Source organism: Haliotis rufescens, unplaced genomic scaffold, assembly GCF_023055435.1.
Source record: "Haliotis rufescens isolate VD_foot unplaced genomic scaffold, xgHalRufe1.0.p SCAF_2, whole genome shotgun sequence".
Classification (NCBI taxonomy): Eukaryota; Metazoa; Mollusca; class Gastropoda; order Lepetellida; family Haliotidae; genus Haliotis; species Haliotis rufescens.
In genome coordinates this window covers 18,652,273-18,671,213 of record NW_025963890.1, presented here as the reverse complement: position 1 = coordinate 18,671,213, position 18,941 = coordinate 18,652,273, and the positions used below count along the sequence as shown (strand labels likewise).

Below are 18,941 nucleotides of genomic sequence, written 5' to 3'. Positions count from 1 at the left end.
TTCTGCTGAGGCGTTCCTGTTTTTCAGATGTTCTCCGATATCATTGGGCACCACATGGGGATGGAGGACTTGCCTTGTTTGGATGCTTAAATCAGGGTTATGTTTTCTATGATAATATAGGAGAACTGTAGGGACATGCACAATGAAGGGTAATGTGTGCGGACTGAAGGGAAAGTGTCTACAGAAACGTAAAATGTGTATGCTTAATTTATGGAATATGCGAGGGACATACCCAGCATATGTGTCTTATGTATGGGAATTACTGATATTCCTACAGTAACACTGATATAGCGCCGCGTGTTAAGACTTCTCCGGTAACACCTGTGGGGACATGTCTACTGTCGGGGACATGGCTACTGCAGGGGACATGCCAACTGTAGGGGACATGCCTACTGTAGGGGACACGCCAACTGTAGGGGCCATGCCAACTGTAGGGGACATGCCAACTGTAGGGGACATGCCTACTGTAGGGGACACGCCAACTGTAGGGGCCATGCCAACTGTAGGGGACACGCCAACTGAAGGGGACATGCCAACTGTAGGGGACACGCCAACTGAAGGGGACAGGTCTACTGTAGGGGACATGCCAACTGAAGGGGACACGCCAACTGTAGGGGACATGCCAACTGTAGGGGACACGCCAACTGTAGGGGACACGCCAACTGTAGGGGACACGCCAACTGAAGGGGACATACCAACTGTAGGGGACATGCCAACTGTAGGGGACATGCCAACTGAAGGGGACATACCAACTGAAGGGGACATACCAACTGAAGGGGACATGTCAACTGAAGGGGACATACCAATTGAAGGGGACATGTCTACTGTAGGGGACATACCAACTGAAGGGGACATACCAACTGAAGGGGACATGTCAACTGAAGGGGACATACCAACTGAAGGGGACATGTCTACTGTAGGGGACATGTCAACTGTAGGGGACATACCAATTGTAGGGGACATGGCTACTGTAGGGGACACGCCAACTGAAGTGGACATACCAACTGTCGGGGACAGGTCTACTGTAGGGAAAGTGTCTAATGTACTACATGAGACATACCTACTCTTCGAAAACTCTAGCTGAAGACACTATTGAACTGAAAATATGTCCTCTTTCGGAACTCATGGGACTCGTCTGCTGTATTATAATTGGAGATGAGGTAACTAACACATTTTTGATAACGACTTCCTCAGGCTTTACCTTATTGTGCACCTCCTGCACTGAGATAGCGCCGCGTGTTGGGACTTCTCCGGTAACACCTGTGGTGACATGTGGTTATTATGATATTACCATAATGTGTTTATACGTACGTATACGTTGCTCTAATCTGTGGCTTGTGTAACAGATACAAACGCGCCTTGTCTGCACAGATGTGTCGTCTTAAGCCGGGACTACACCGACCAGCCAGACGGGAGTATCTCCGTCTATGCTGTATTAGCCATTTTGCTTTAGCTACAACCCCCAGGTGGCACCAATCTAGCCACGATAGAGTTAACGCGTTGGCCAAATGATTATAATGTGGCCACTGTGTGTGCAGAGATATTCTCTGTCAGGCCATACGGTGATGGAAGAGTTGGGGCTTGTTTAATGGAACTTGATGTTGAAGCATCTGCTTTTCATCTATTTCAACAATAAAACTTAACGTCGCACATGTATGCTTTATGTACGATCTTGAGTGTTAAGGCATGAGACGACTTGATTTAGCTGTATTGTTACGTTGTTAAACCCAAGTCACTCCCATAGACTTGATCTGAAGATTTCTTTGTATATCACGTTCTGATGCTGGATTATGTGTATCAGTGATGGGTAGGTGATGGGGTTGTAGCGCTGCTTGGAACGATATCACAGTTATATCACGTCGTGTCAGCGTAATTTGAGCGCCCACCCATGCAAAGTGATGGTGTGTCGTAGATATATGCTTCTTTGGTCAAACCACGAACAAGGGTTTGAACATCGGATTCGAACGCACGATCAGCTTACTTTGGTGGTCCAGGGACGCCATTGTGCCAGAAGTGTCCCGCCTATAATTTAGAACACCATATAAATTCATATATATCAAACATATAAAGGAATGTTCCAAAGTCTTTTCGTTGGAACGCCAGAAACCTATAATCGTAGGTTCGAATCCCGATTCGTCCCGATTATGTTTCTAGGTTTGTCAGAACCATATGACCCGTGAAGATCCGGGGTAGAATAGGTCTTCAGCAACCAATGCTTGCCGTAAAAGGCAACTATGCTTGTCGTAAGAGACGACTAACGCGATCCGGTGGTCAAGTTCGCTGACTTGGTTGAAACATGTCATCGTGTCCCATTGGCATGGATCGATGCTCATGATGTCAAATACTGGATTATTACTGGATTACTGGATTATTTACAGACCGCCGTCATATAGCTGGAATATTACTGAGTGCGGCGTTAAACAACAAATAAACAAACAGAACCATGTCCGTGCTTGTGGGTTTCATTAAAGTGATAAACGCCTAAGACCTGCGTCACTTCGGGCATTCCTGCAACACAAAGACTCTCCGCGTTTCAAATCGGCGTTAAACCAGTCACTCACACTCGGTGGTACTTTCAAAACATGTGTTATAACCTTGTCTTTCCGTTTCTACCCGACTGCCTCCGTGGTCTAGTGGTAAAGCGTCCGCCCGGAGAGCGGAAGGTCCGGGGTTCGATGCCCGGCCGCGTCATACCAAAAGACGTTTACAGATTGTACTTGTTGTTACTATTTCTGGTGCTCGGCATTAAGGGGCTAAAACAAGGACTGGTCGGCTCGGAGTCAGTATACTGTGTCTGAGACGGGTTTTCATGTTAAACTGGTATCTCAGTGTGCTTGCACTATAAATCGGCATCAGTCCGGACTAGTACAAACAGCCACACACACGTGCATGTACGTCGCTATATAAGTACAATAATCTTGGACGCGACGTTAAATCCAATTTCGACTCAGCTTTTCTACCAACGTGTTGACAATAATAAAGCACCTGATCTATTAACGGCAGTGAATATGGTTTATGAAGACAAGCCTTTACTTTACTATTGAATTGATTTGAATGCCTTGTAATTAAGACTGAATATGCATTAACTATTGGTGATATAGCAACACTGACAATAGTCTGCTGAATGCATAGTGATTAGTCGTGTTGCCACTTCCACACAATCAGGTATCAGTGAATATGCCTGGACTTTTGAATCAGTAGTATGTCATGGTACTATTTCAGAGTTATTTGTGGAGCTTTCCAAACGCATTTACCTTATATATTATACTAGTGAGTGAGTTACGATTTAAAGTCACATCGGTAATATTTCAGCCATATAGTGACTAATAAAATACGCATCAAAAATGCAGAAATACGCAGTAAAATCAAATCCAAGCGTATCAAATACGCAACGAACATTACAGATTCGCTACAAAAATAAAACTTGTGCGTATCATCAATATATTGTGAAGTAACCCTGCGTTTTCGATTAGCAAATCAGCAACTAATTTGAAATTATAAACGGACATTCCGTCAACCTTGCCAAACTCCACGATGACAGTTACATCATGATCATTTGCCATCACACTTTCTTGTGGAAATATCGTGGTATTTTTACACCAGTTTGCAGGGACTAGATGAATAGTGTTTTTAAATATTTAACTTAAATACCCACATGTGTAAAAACTAGTGGGTGACAGAAATTTGAATACCCAGATAGAATTACTGATACCCAATGATTTTAAAATGCATGGGTAAAATACCCACAACACCAAAAGCTTATCTGGAGCTCTGTAATATATTATAGTAACTAGGCGTATTTCATATTTAGCATATGGGCGCATGTCTAAACAAAGAACAGTGAATAAGTGTGTTATTGTATTTACGTTTACAATCGACATATTTTCAGAATGCCCGCATTATCAATATCCGGAGTACTGAAGTGGCAATACCAGCCACGGCCGTGGATTCACTAGTCTGTCTTACAGACCCTGATACAAATATATATCAAATACAGCCCATGCAAGTCTCTAATGTTTGGCAAGTCTAGATAACTGCAGTATCAGGAATGAAGAGTCACTGAGCTCCCTTTTATTATATTTTTATTAAGATGACTGAACAACTGTTTTTTTCCTGTACGATATGTTCATTTCAGAGACTGGATGTTGGTCTATGGATTCACATGTTTGTCGGTACTTTATACTTATGTTATTCTTGTATATTCATCTCTAACAAACTTCACACATTATTTATATCCACATACACTGACAATCTAAACCGATAAGAAAAAAACTGCCGCTTTACCGTGAGAAAACCGAAACCTGTAGACGTTAATGGTTTATTTTCCAAACAGACCGTACGAACGATTGACAGATACCCCAAACCATCAGTAGTGTTTAAAACAGATTGGGGCCTACATCAACCCCTATCACCATATCAAAGGTGTGAAATGAAACAGTAACTGGAGTTGCAGATACAAATGTGAAGGATGAAAAACCGTTTATTCCAGCCAGACACTGACCCCAGACAGATGAACATGACCGCGGCTATCACAAAACTAGCCGACCGTGCGGACAACATGCATCATCAAAAGACCTGGATGTCAAACTTGGTCGGTCTCTCGTATCTTTTACTTTCGGAATCTTTACAAGAGTGGGTGGCATTTCAGTCTTTGTCTAATGCATTGTAGACTAACAGTCTGTGAGATGTTTTATAATACAATAAATTTCTTGGTATATAAAAAGTTTAAAACATTTGTAATGCTGATTATATTTTATGAAGTCATATGCCTCTTATCTACACAGTTTTAATCAAAATAGCAAATTTTTTATAACCATGTATGTTCTTCCAAAAACATAATACTTCAGATTGCTTTTACAGAAAGTACATATTTGGTGAAAAAACGATTAGGATGGGTTTACCAGCTCAATCTATTCTTAGGAAAACACAATTTGAGTACTTCAGCTTTCCTAGACTAACATATAGTCTCTGAAATGAACATATCGTACAGAAAAAAACAGTTGTTCAGTTATCTTAATAAAAATCTAATAAAAAGGGAGCCCAGTGATTCTCTTCATTTTCAGAGATACTGCAGTAATCTAGACTTACCAAACATTATAGACTTGCATGGGCTGTAGTTGATTTAAATGTATCAGGGGCTGTAAGACAGACTACAGCTTTCCTATTACCAATATTCAAAGAGACAATCAAATCTAATTTCAACTCCCTCTTCAAGGAATCTCTTCAAGATGTAAATGCAACAAGAGGCACTGGAAACAAACTTAGGACATATAGGATAGTTAAAAATGAAATAAAATTAGAACCCTATCTCAGTCACTGTAAAGTAAAACAATATCGAGTGCACTTTTCTCCACTAAGATTAAGTAACCATAAATTAAATATTGAACTTGGAAGACATACAAAGCCACCAACCCCACTACATCAGAGGCTATGCTCTACACGTTCAACCACTGATGACGAAAAACACTACTTACTTCACTGTATTAAACACACTCAAGAAAGATATATACTCTTTGAAAAATTATCCAGACAAAATGTAAATTTATATGTCCACAGTCATGAAGACAAACTATTTCAATTCATCCTGTCAAATAATGAAGCAGTCAATATCAACTGCATTTGTTTCCATATCTATAATTTCAAACAATAAATACCCCTTCATAATCAACCGTTGACATTTTATGTATAAAAATATCATCACATATGTAATATTGATTGTTTGTTTTTGTATGTGTCTACAGGAATGTAAATTATGAATGTCTGTATATATGTATATATGAATCATAATGTCTTGTCTTTTAAAATTGCATCTGTCCCGTAATGGAACGTTTCTGCAAATAAATATTATCTTATCTTATCTTATTTTATGCCGAGATGCCCTTCCACCCAGCCCTTTCTGTAGTGCAGAAGCTCTAAATGAATGAAATCTAGATTTTCCTCACGTTCAGAATTCAGTTATTTGTTTCTGTCGTAATTATATATTTTCAGAGACGAGTAGTCTATTATAAGTCTGGGGTTAATTCTAATCACGTGGAATTACGAATGTACTGCCTGTAACGAACAAATTCCACAAAATGCACGTGCAGTACGGATACACGGGGTAGTTCAAATGCAGCACCGAGTTAAAAGATGCAATGTATTACGAATGTACGGCATGACATGTCAGAGCCTCATATCGGTATTTTGTTACTTTGATGCTGTATTTCAAGTCAGATAACACACGCGTAACGTAACTGGACATACGTTACAAATAATGAGACTCGAAGTTATTGCTGCGTTTCAACAACATGTACTATCCTACTTTAAGGGACCGCCTCCGTGGTCTAGTGGTAGGAGAGCGGAAGGTCCGGGGTTCGATCCCCGGCCGCGTCATACCAAAAACGTTAAAAGATGGTACGAGTTGTTACCCTGTTATTGCCCGGCATTAAGGGGCTAAAACAAGGACTGGTCGGCTCGGAGTCATGGCATGGTATCTCAGCACTATAAATCGGCATCAATCCGGACCAGTACAAGCAGCCACACACCTACATACACATGCATGCACGTCGCTATATAAGTGCAATAATCTTTAAACGTTAAACCCAAATTCACCTCAACCAACCTCATACTTTAATGTGAATATACACTTACAGCATCGTAACCATTTAAAAAATATAGTCTTTCAAAATGTCATATACTCTGTTTATTGTATAATGCTTGCATCGATCTCCCTTTTTTTAAACGGTGACGTCCTGTAAAATAGATGCCGCTAAGTCGTACATGGCTCACTGCTCCGACATGCTATCGTAATGAATCTGCGGTGTGTGTTGGGTAGGTCAGCCCTAATTGCCGGACCCCCGGGCCGACCACCTGACCTGTCAGGCAAGCTGCAGGAGGGGTCGGGCGTTCGGAGTGACATGACGCTGTTTGAAACAGTTTCGTGTTGACGTCTGCGCATTCAACATACTTTCCCCAAGACAAATGATTGACTTCGCAATTGCAGAAGTATATGCACGTGCATGTGCACGTGTTACACATGTATTGTCCAGGGCAAGAGGTTACTCTCGATTAGTCTGAACTAAAATTTAAATTTCGGTATTAACATGATATTGTATTTGCGGAGTCAACTTCTAGCATATTTCAGGAAGCACGGGTGGTCATCTGAAATGCAGCAATTTGCATTGGAGAGAGGCGTCCCTTAGTTGTGCCAGACGCCGTTGTCGTTACCGAGGGTTCGAATTCAAGATTTAGGTTTCAGGTTTTTCCCGTGCTCGTGGGTTTCACCAAAGTAGTAAACGTCCCAGATCTGCATCAATTCTGGCATTCCTCTCAAATCACACAGACATGCCGTGTTGTAACTAAAATGCAAAGCGGCGTTTAACCCAGATCACTCACTCACTGATTGGAAGATCGTTGTCAGCGTGACATGGTGTTGTCAGCACTGCGCCCTGCAATCGTCATCGGATAGAAGTTTACAAGCTTGTTACAAGCTTCAAAGCTATATTATTGTGTTACAGGCTTTAAAGCTATAATTATATGTTTCGACTTAAATTACACGATTGAAAGACTAAAAAAATAATACATTCCCCAACGGGTGCAGGAAGTTCGGCAACAATGCGTCGCAAATTAAATTCATCATCTCCCCTCTTTGGAAAACAGCTATATGTCTTCTTTCCACGTCCCCCCACCCCTGGAAAAAACAGCTTTAACAATGGTAAATTCAGTACTAAAAAAAAACACACAAGCATATTAAATTCAAGTACTGAGTGTTAAATGTATTATCCCGGACACCCTTGAACGGTATCTTGTGAGGCAAACATTCCCATGTATAATTAATATGAGCAGTAGTTTCGACGTCGAGTGTGTCGAGGTGGGTAACGTTATAGGCCTTCAAAGATGTGTCTTGTGTCCAGATGCATTGATGGGTTAAACAGGACTCGGCGCAGGTGGCCCCCCTGACGTTACCCACAAGTCGGCCCTGTCCCTCCGTCTGTCAATCATTAATGCAAACTGGAGTATACTGGCCGTCAAGCTAGGGGAGGGAAGCTGTCCGCCCGTCACTCCGGAATGTACTGGGGTATTCTGGCCATCAGGGTAGGGGAGCTGCCCGTCCGTCACTCCGGAATGTACTGGGGTATTCTGGCCATCAGGGTAGGGGAGCTGACCGTCCGTCACTCCGGAATGTACTGGGTATTCTGGCCATCAGGGTAGAAGGGGAACTGTCCGTCCGTCTGCCACTCGGAAATGTACTGTCCCTCAGGGTAGGGGAAGGGTGATGGGTGGTTAGCTGTCCGTACGTCTGCCCCCCAGTAATATTCATGTACAGTACTGGTCATCAATTGTGTCCGTCTGTCGGTCACTACAATGTACGTGGTTTATTATGTGAAATAAATACACAAGTATATGTATTGTATCTTTAGGAGGTCTTATGTTTTCATTATTTTTGGCGTGTTTTACATATATTCCTCTTAGTGGCATTAATTTCTTTACATACGCCTACGTGGTCTACGTGGATAGAGCGTCTGGCCGGGGAGCGGAAGGTCGATGGATTGATCCCCTGGCCGCGTCGTACTAAAAGACGGTAAATTATGGTACTTGTTACCCTGCTGGTCGCTCGGCATTTAGGGGATAAAAGAATGACAGGTTGGCTCGGAGTCAGTACACTGAGTCTGAGTGGGGTATTCACGTTAAAGTGAGTCATGTTACCTCAGTTAGGTTCGCACTATTACACTGGTATACGAGAGTAAGTCTGGACAAGTTTATTTGTCTGTTGTTTAACGCCGCACTCAGCAATAGTCAAGCAATATGACGGTGGTCTGTAAATAATCGAGTTTAGACCAGACAAACAGGTGATTGATATCATGATCATCGATCCACGCAATTGTGATACGATGACAGGCATACGCGCCCCCCCCCCCCCCCCCCCCCCCCCCCCCAGAATATCAAATGGTCGGTCTCTGAGTTAGTTCCCAGTTATTTTATCTAGTTTCTGGTCTCATATATCGGTGAAGTGCGGGGGGGCACCATCAGTTGATCGTGCTTTCAATGGCAGTCCAAAGTGTACTTTACGTTAATGCTTGGCCGACTAAGTTCTCCGCCTCGACAATCGTTTTCTCTTTGCACCCCCTCACATCGGTAAAGGAATTATTTGTGACACTATGTATGTTAGGTTGAAATCAACTTTCATTCAAATGATGCTGCTTGAATGACCATATGCAATTTCTGAACTTGGCTAGCTTTTTCATAACATAAGCAACTGGTGTGTCTATTATAAAATAGAATTAACTCTGTATACGAGAGCTATTAATAAACGTTTCAAAAGAAATATTTCCAGACTGTTTGTCCGAGAAAGTACTTTTAACACCTGTTCGCCATGTCCTGAGTCAACCGAGATATCGCCGACGAAACATAATTAATTTCATATTTGTCATCATTTAGGAAATGTAGTGTGTATATGATTAATGTATTGTATTCACATACCATTTATGTAGTGTGAAGTGTAATCCACGTCGAACACATTTACGTAAAAGGCGACTATGCTTTTAAGTGGCGATTAACGGAAATCAGGTGGTCAGGCTCGCTGACTTGGTTCATGTATGTCATCGTGTCCCAATTGTGTGGATCGATGCTCATGATGTCAATCACTGGAATGTATGGTCCAGACTCGATTATTTACAGACGGCCGTCATATAGCTGGAATATTGTTGAGTGCGGCGTCAAACAACAAATAAACAAACAAACAAACACATTTGCACAAGACTCGTGACAATCCGGGTTAGAACTGATCTTCAGCTACCCATAATTGTCAGGTGGTCAGGCTCGGTGACTTGGCATCTTATCTCGATTTCGTAGAGCGATGTAATGATGGCAATCACTGGATTGTCTGGCCAAGACGCGATTTTTATACCGACCGCCGTCATATCATATATGAATGTTGCTGAGTTCGGCGTTAATAAACAAACAAAACACAACACAAACACAGAAGTAATGGCATGCGGATATTTTCACCCTCTCCGCACCCCAGACATTTTCTTACGCTCGTTCTAAAGTATTCTTCTCGTATCTTAAACCTTTAATCTGTCTCCTTGCACACATGCATTTAAATCAGATGCGGCTTTAAGCTCTGGGACTTCGACACCTGCTCACGTAGCCATCACTGTGGTTCAGAACGCTCTCAACAGGTACACGTACAGGTAACATACAGAACGGGGGGGATCACGCGTAATCGCCCAATTGTAGCCGGTGGTGTACGGGTCGTCACTGAAGGGGGAGTGACACTGCGACAAATATGTATTCGCTGCGGTGGTGGTGATCGCTAACCGGTTTTATGCCGGGCGAACATTTCTTAAATACCTAGCGTGATTCTGCACTGTGGTTGTTCGACATGGAATTAAAGGTTGCGTTTGTGCCATCACGTCCACTCAACGGATGAGAACGTTTTATGTCGGATTACCATTGTGATAGTGAATCGGGTTGAATTGGCAAAACTGTAAATTAAAACTTATGATCATTCTAAATAGGGATGTTTTTGTATTATTTTAGAGTAAATGTACTCACAACCTTGCAATTGAAAGGTGAGGTGAGGTGAAATTGAGTTTAACGTCGCGTCCAAGATTATTGCACTTATATAGCGACGTGCATGCACGTGTGTGTGTGTGTGTGTGTGTGTGTGGCTGCTTGAAAAAGTCCGGAGTGATGCCGATTTATAGTGCAAGCCCACTGAGATACCATGCCTCAGTTTAACATGAATACCCCACTCAGACACAGTATACTGACTCCAAGCCGACCAGTCCTTGTTTTAACCTCTTAATGCCGAGCGCCAGGCAGGGCAACCACAAGTACCATCTTTTAACGTCTTTCGGTATGACGCAGCCGGGGATCGAACCCCGGACCTTCCGCTCTCCGGGCGGACGCTCTACCACTAGACCAGGGAGCCGGTGCAACTGAAAGGGGTAGATATGTAAGTGTACAGGCTGTTTTGATCTTGTGTCCGATGTAATCATAACAGGGTGGAGAATAAGGAATTTTTTTTACTATCATGTCCCTTCTTAAATAGAGACCGCTCTAGTGGTAGGGCGTCACCCCGGGGTGCGGAAGGTCCGGGGTTCGAACCCCGGCCGCGTCATACCAAAAGACGTTAAAAGATGGTACTTGTACTTACCCTGCCTGGCGCTCGGTATTAAGGGTCTAAAACAAGGACTAGTCGGCTCAGAGTCAGTATACTGTGTCTGAGTGGGGTATTCATGTTAAGCTGCGGCATGGTATCTCAGTAGGTTAGTATTATAAAATCGGCATTAATCCGGACTAGTACAAGCAGACCCCCAATATCCATTTAATATGTTTTTTGTTATGAGCCAAATTTATAATGCTTCTACGATGTTTGTACCCTGTCCCATGAGGCGTTTTGTACACGTATCATTCTGTTCTATTCTACACAACCGACACATCAATTAATGAAAGCATTGCAGGGTTGCACAGCTGAATATACAAATATTGTAATGAAGATTGATACTTGTATTTTTTCGCCCATTTTTTAAATTAAAATCCAGAGTGACAAAGACCCTTTACCATAACTTGTGTAATCAAATAAGGAGAATTTGTTCATGTGTATGCACGGCCGAATGCAAAAAATGACACTTTAGCTAGATTAGCAGATTCAACTCATGTTGGTATTTTTCGTGGGGTTCATTATCAATATTGCAATGATGTCATGAACACGCTACATGCTTTATTTGTGGTTGAACTAGCGGAAATGACCCCTCACCATGTTACGTAGTCTGTCTTACAGACCCTGATACAAATATATATCAAATACAGCCCATGCAAGTCTATAATGTTTGGCAAGTCTAGATCACTGCAGTATCAGGAAAATGAAGAGAGTCACTGGGCTCCTTTTTATTATATTTTTATTAAGATAACTGAACAACTGTTTTTTTATGTACGATATGTTCATTTCAGAGACTAGATTTTAGTCTACATGTTACGGAACAACGGACGACGTTCGCCATGTTTGTGAGGGTAAAACCAATCGCCAACTCTCACCTGAAACTCCCAATCGCTATTTCTAGCTGAAAACTGAGACATCACCTAATTTTCAGAAACCGAATGCCGAAAGAGATTTGTCTGGAGCTGTGTGTATACCACTCAGAATGGAATGTTTTTATTCGTTTACGTTCCATGTCATACGTTACCTGCTGTTATATAAACAGTCCTTGTGGTTTCGAGTGCAAACAACGAAGAGGTCATCGTTATATATTATCAGGTCTATATAAAAACACATCAACAATTCAGCTGGTACAGAAACCTGTCATTAAATCTCAGTCAAATTGGTTATGAGTGTTCTTTCTATCTTGGTTCCCCATTTGACATGAGAATGATCATCTCTGTTAAATAAAGACTTATTTTGACATGGATTTCCAAACTTCAGCCGTTTAAACTCTAACAATGGCTATCCCAACAGGCCTAACCAGTTAAACATACTTTCGATTAAGTCAAAACGAGCAGGTCGTGATCGATGCTCATGATATCAATCACTGGATTATCTGGTCCAGACCAGGTTTTTTTACAGACCGCCGTCATATAGCTGGAATATTGCTGAGTGTGTCTTTAAACAATAAACAAACAAAAGTTATATTGCATACTATATAGTCTACATGCATATATGGTGGAATCTTCATGTATTAATCTGGATTAAACGGGGTCTAACTCAACTGTCAGCTAATTCATTAGAACTGTTCTCATATACGGTGTGTGTTTTCTATTCACTAAACACAATGGACCCGTAAAGATCCGGGGTAGAATAGATCTTCAGCAACCCATGCTTGTCATAAAAGCCGACTATGCTTGTCATAAGAGGCGACTAAAGAGATCGGGTGGTCAGACTCGTTGACTTGGTTGATGCATGTCATCGATCCCACATTGCTAGGATCGATGCTCGTGATATCAATCACTGGATTGTCTGGTCCAGACTCGATTTTTTACAGACCGCTTTCATATAGCTGGAATATTGCTGAGTGCGGCGTTAAACAACAAACCAACCAACCACTAATCACAATGCATATATTTTGAAGTTTGTAGAATATTGCCGCTGCTTCTTTACAGAACGTTACGTAATAAATATCTTATCTTAACTTCTCTATTATAGCGTAACTGTTGATAAATCCCATCGTTTAGATATACTAAACACCATTAAGACCCGGGGTTCATTTGAGAAAGGTGTTATCTTTCAAGTCTGTTTAATACAGAACCATATTGAATATAACCATTGCGCAGTTTTTGAGGAATAACAGTATTGTATACCAAGCGCAAAGTGACGGCAGGGAGGGTGATTAGGGAAGGGTGTGTGTCAGATAGGTTGCGGGAGACACTGTGCAGTCTACCCTGACAGCACGAAGCTGTGTACTCCACTTCTATTTAGGGTTGTGCTGGCAGGGGCCCCATCGTCAGTCGTCGCTCCTCGCCCTGTGTTCAATAAGTCACACAGTATGCACAGAAACAGATCTTAGTTGATGCATACACTGACGGGCCTAGTCAACAAGCACCCATACATTCGATTCTTCTTGAAATGTCTTTGTTCAGTTGGGCCGTAAATCACCGCGCGTTGCAGAGGAATGATAAGAAGTCGTGTGTAGGGCTGTAGCTTCTTGATGACTCCATTCGTTACTGACAACAGTTTTCCGGGTCATCTACATCTGTTGTTTAATAAGATTTCTAACTGGTGTAATTACCAGACTGTTAGGGGTTCGAAGATTTGCCAACGAGATACTAAAGCGTTGTATTCGTTATCCGACTATGAGGCGAAACAGAAGTCCATGGCATCCTTTGGCAGTGCTTGTCTTATTTATCATAATAGATACATGAAGTCTATGAAATAATTAATATACAAGATAGACGATTTATTCATTTGCCTGATAGTAAATCCAATCTGTTATACAAAAATAGCTAAATATTTTGATTCAAGGTTTGAGCTCAGAAGATGTTTACAAACTACAGTGAACTACGGATATAACGAATTCAAAGGGACCACTAATTTTAGTTCGTTATAACCGTAGTTCGTTATAAGCATATATACAGTATAACTACAGCAAATAGTCGGGACAAAAAAGTAAGTTCGCTATATCCGTCAGTTTGTTATAAGCGTGTTCGTTATAAACGTAGTTTACTGTAATTATTAATAATAGTAAATCAGAAGCCTGAGATCAGAGCTGGCTGTATACTTCTCATCTTATATATAAACATATCTTATTGTAGTTACAAAAAACTAACTGTATAGTTCCGTTCATGTGAATGAACATTATATTGTTTTGTATAAATAAGGGTCGGAGTATTATAAGGGTTCCTTACGGCCCTCTGGAAATGGCACATTTTAAAGTTACGGACACGTTTAAAATATTGTTATGAAAAATGTTCATATAATGCTCATATAACTAACACGCCTTTATCGTTTCTATCAGCTGTAGGTTTTTTACTTAGACACGGTAAAGTACATACGTATGGCTGCAAAGACAGTTATGTTTCGAATTTTAAGAGAAAATTTAATCCCGTTACTCAAGAGGTCATTGCCGACATATCCTCAGAAAACAACTTTGTTTAAAGGCTTGCTTATGTTCAATTCTTAGAAAAATTCTTCCTGAAAACTTCTGAAGTCAGCCTTTCGGAAACAGGAAGCTTCGTTTCCATATTTGATGTTATTATAAGTCCAAAACATGAAAGTGTTGAAAACAACAAAGTCTCATTTCATCTGATCACATCTGACAACTTCATACTTGTATTCCCCCGCCCATTTCTTAAATTAAAAACCAGAGTGACAAAGACCCTTTACCATAACTTGTCCGTTTATATCAACATGACGAACGTCTCCAACATGCTAACTACGGTTACAACGAACTCAAGAAGACCACTAATTTTAGTTCGTAATAACCGTAGTTCGTTATAAGCATTATATACAACGAATTCCTGGGATTAAAAAAACAAGTTCGTTATAAACGTGTTCGTTTTAAACGTAGTTTACTGTATTTTGAAAGCGTAACTGCAACCTTCAAGTTCCTGGTTCGATCAAAACATATTGTTAAATGAGATAAATGCACGGGATCGAAATGTTCGATGAGGGCATATTACACTTATACCTAACCATTTCTAGCTACGCTCCTTGGATGTCGAGATCTCAACTATTTGATGACTCTGTTGGCGTCTTCGATTTCCTTTTACTCTTTTCTTGCCTCTACAACAAGTAGTGTTTGAGGGGTTATTCACAAGAACCATTGATTCAGAACATACGTATGTACCTTACGACCTGTCCAACCAACTTGGCTTGGAGGCCTTATTCCGAACCCAATTAAGCCTGGATCTTCACCCACTGAACTAGACCCCGGGCTTCTTTGTTCCTGGAATGGAATGGGGACAGTATGATGGATATCTCCTCCCCACAGAAAACAGCATGGATGTAATGGCTCTAAAGGAAGGAAGGCGTACGAATCCGCCTTCAGCGGATGCGTGCTTGTCTGCTGCGGCGACACTGAACTCTTTCACCCCGATACTTAAGTAATATAAATGTTTTCCGATTGTCCTGAAATTAAAACTAATCACCCAAACGCACCTAGGCATGTACCCTGACGTAAAGCGATTACCGCAAGGTTAAAAGACAAGGGTGTATATTTAAAACGCGGACCCTTACAAGACATTCCTTCACCAGATAATGACTCAGCTGGTGTATATAACAAAATAACACATGGAAGAAAAGGGTTATTTATACCAGAACATTCGGTAAGTGTTTGCTCAAAGCTTAACGTCCTCTTGACATGCAAACACTAAATACTACACATAACGATGGTGAGCCACGGCGCGCATAAAACTATATTAAGGTAAATGAGATTGGAGGTTTTGATTTATATCATTTTCCAGTGGCATGTAATGAGAACAAAACATTTACAGCTCCGAAGAACATTGTGTGTGTGTCCGACACAGACTGGTTTAGTTCTGAGTATCAATAACATTAATAAAGACGTGATACGTGTGTTATTCTAGCTGGTAGTTTTCATTAGGTATTGTAGCGTTGTATACGTGCAGTTGTATTGGTTATAGACATGTATACACAGTGACTGATTAAGTGAAACTTATTAATTTAGAGTGCCATTACATGTTTGGGTCGGTGAAGATCCGGGGTAGAATAGGTCTTCAGCAACCCATGTTTGCCGTAAAAGGCGACTATGCTTGTCGTAAGAGGCGGCTAACGGGATCGGGTGGTCAGGCTCGCTGACTTAGTTGATACATGTCATCGTATTCCAATTGCGTGGATCGATGCTCATGTTGGCAATCACTTGATTGTCTGGTCCAGACTCGATTATTTACAGACCGTCGTAATATAGCTGGAATATTGCCGAGTGCGGCTTTAAACAACAAACAAACAAACAAACAAAAACATGTTTATTGTCATAAGGAACCGATTGGTGGGGTTATAGGATTTCTGTTTCATACATAATGCTTTTAAGTCAGCTCTTCAAGACATACAATTTTTCTTCGCTGGAAATTAAGGTTCATTTGCAGAAGTTTATACTTTCAACACTTTTAAGGCGTTTTCAGCCTTTGTGGGATCTTTCTAGTTTCAAATAATGACTTAACGTAAGAAGTGTATAAAAAGTGAATATCAGACACAAATAACGCCCTCAGATCTGAGACTAATATACAACATATAACAAAAATAACTTCCGATAAGGGACTGATGGTGGTGAGGTGAGGTGATAACATAAGGAGAAGGGGGGAGTTTGTTTATGACAGAATATTTTCTTACAGTTGCCGCTTCAAATGACATGTATGTATACCCAAAACATCTCTGAAAGGAACTAAACAAGTTTTAGTATTCCAACATCACATTATTTTTTCAGAATGTCATGATTGTCTAGTGAACGATTTTGTTTTAATTATTGTAATTTATTATTTTTCTTTATTTTTTCTATATTTTGAGGGGTTCGGGCGGGGTGGTAGTATCAGAGCTGTGGATATCCACCCAACATAAAGTGTAATCAACAAGATTATATTGTTTGCATAAACGAATATAAGTATAACTAAACGTTTATGATATAAATATTTATAATGGAAGCGAGTAAAGTTGTGTTTATTCTAAACATGGCGCAAATTTACCTTTGCTGTAAACTATATCCGTATCTATATGCGGCCGACAACGAGCTCGTGCCGTACGTACCAAGCTCACGTATCTTAGGTTTTGCTTGACATTGTAATAAAACTATTTACTGCCTTACATAACGTACTATTAGTAGCCCTTGAGGATGTGAGGAATGTATTTAACGGGTGATAGACTGTATATAGCCACCCGGAATGAGAGGGTTTCTACTCAGATTACGCACAATACTGTTCTATATTAGGATGAGATCGTGCTGATCCGGGTAGCTATGTTGATGTACGTACGCCTAACAATGGTGTCAGTATCACTATCTGTGTATACACGGTGCGAAATTTTAACCGTTAACAATTATATCCTGAAATATGTGTCTGTTACTCCAGACAAGATGTGACCTTTCAAGTTATAAAAAACATTTTTGCACTGAGGGGATACTGTGACTTAGTGCTCTTAGGCAACTGTCAGTGCCTAATTTTGTTGCTTTTTGGTTATGAGTTCGAATCCAAAATTATCCTGGGTTTGTTAGCACCCTCACCGCGTCAGGCTCATTTGACGTTGTTTGTTTATTTATTGTTTAACGCAATAATCAAGCTCTATGACAGCGGTCTGTTAATATTTTAGTCTTTACCAGACGATCCAGTGATTGATAGAAGTTTAGACAAAAAAATAATTGTAACGACATACAGTGTCTTTCTTTGAAGTAAGAGCTGACGATTTTGGGGAACAACAACACGTCTTTTTCAGAACATCAAATAAACGAAATCTTGAGGCAAAAATGTTTCAGTTTAATTTACTTTTTCTAAGAAACATTTGATATTTCGTTTTTATAACTCGACTTATGAAAGTCACAAATACGTCTTACATTGTCAACTAAGATTCACCGATTTCAGAAATGGAGAGGTGTTTTTTAACTAGAAATAAAAGTGATACATCTATAACGTCTTGAAACAATGAAGAACACACATTCTGTCTCAAACAAATATTTAGAATTTAGGGAGAATATGTTTAGATGATCAATCGCCTAGGGATTCAGGATTTTGATTTTTTAAAGTTTCGTTTAAATGTTCTCATATTACATATATTCCTATAGCATCATAGAGCCTTCGAAAACCCACAGTGCATGACCATTTAGAACACGTGGAACTCGCCTTCAAACGTCCGCCCCTACCTGTAATCCAACGGGCATTGGGGGCCGAGGGAAGAGTAACCGCACGCCATGCACACATGCAGATCATGTCACGGCCGCCGTTAATGGTTGACCATATCATTGAATAACGTTAATTTTTACGTACGCGTTGGGACGCAGGGTTCACGGAACTAATAAACGCTAGTCTTGCATCATCAAATATCATTCAAGAACACAGATGATAATATATTTTATGGGACAGACGATCACTTCAGATTGCAATAATTTATTGTCATTGTCAACGTGTGCTGCGATTCAGGGTCCTCGAAAACACGACAGCAAAGCTTCGCCGAGAATAATCTTTTCTGAGCCGTACAGGTGTTACTTCGATCCTCCCAAAACGCACGTTTATATAAACAAATATTGACAATTTTAATTGAGAAGTGTTTTTTATATCTTTTTAAGAAAGAGATCACAACCACCAGCATGCTCCGCATGCGTTATTCGCCAGGAGGTCTGGTATGTATGGCATTCCATTGTGTCACTCCAGTCATTTAAAAAAGTAAAAGTGCATTGTGTTCCATTTTGAAGATAAAATCGCGCATTCCGCGTTTAAGAGTACATACAGGTATTCGGGACATTTTAATCTTGGTTGATGGGTGGCGTTCAACTGACAGGCATGTGATGATATGATAGGATCAA

At 40.7% G+C, this 18,941-nt stretch overlaps 1 protein-coding gene across 1 annotated transcript; it reads left to right on the top strand.

Moving 5' to 3' along the window:
* The first annotated feature begins 349 nt into the window (after positions 1-349).
* On the top strand, positions 350-1,084 carry LOC125381879 (chondroitin proteoglycan 1-like). Its single transcript, XM_048399215.1, has one exon. The coding sequence runs from the start codon at positions 350-352 to the stop codon at positions 1,082-1,084; it is 735 nt and encodes a 244-aa protein (XP_048255172.1).
* The last annotated feature ends 17,857 nt before the right edge of the window (positions 1,085-18,941 follow it).

Bases quoted from the DNA above. Each gene is read 5' to 3' on its own strand.
- LOC125381879 (XM_048399215.1), top strand. From the start codon at position 350: ATGGCTACTGCAGGGGACATGCCAACTGTAGGGGACATGCCTACTGTA.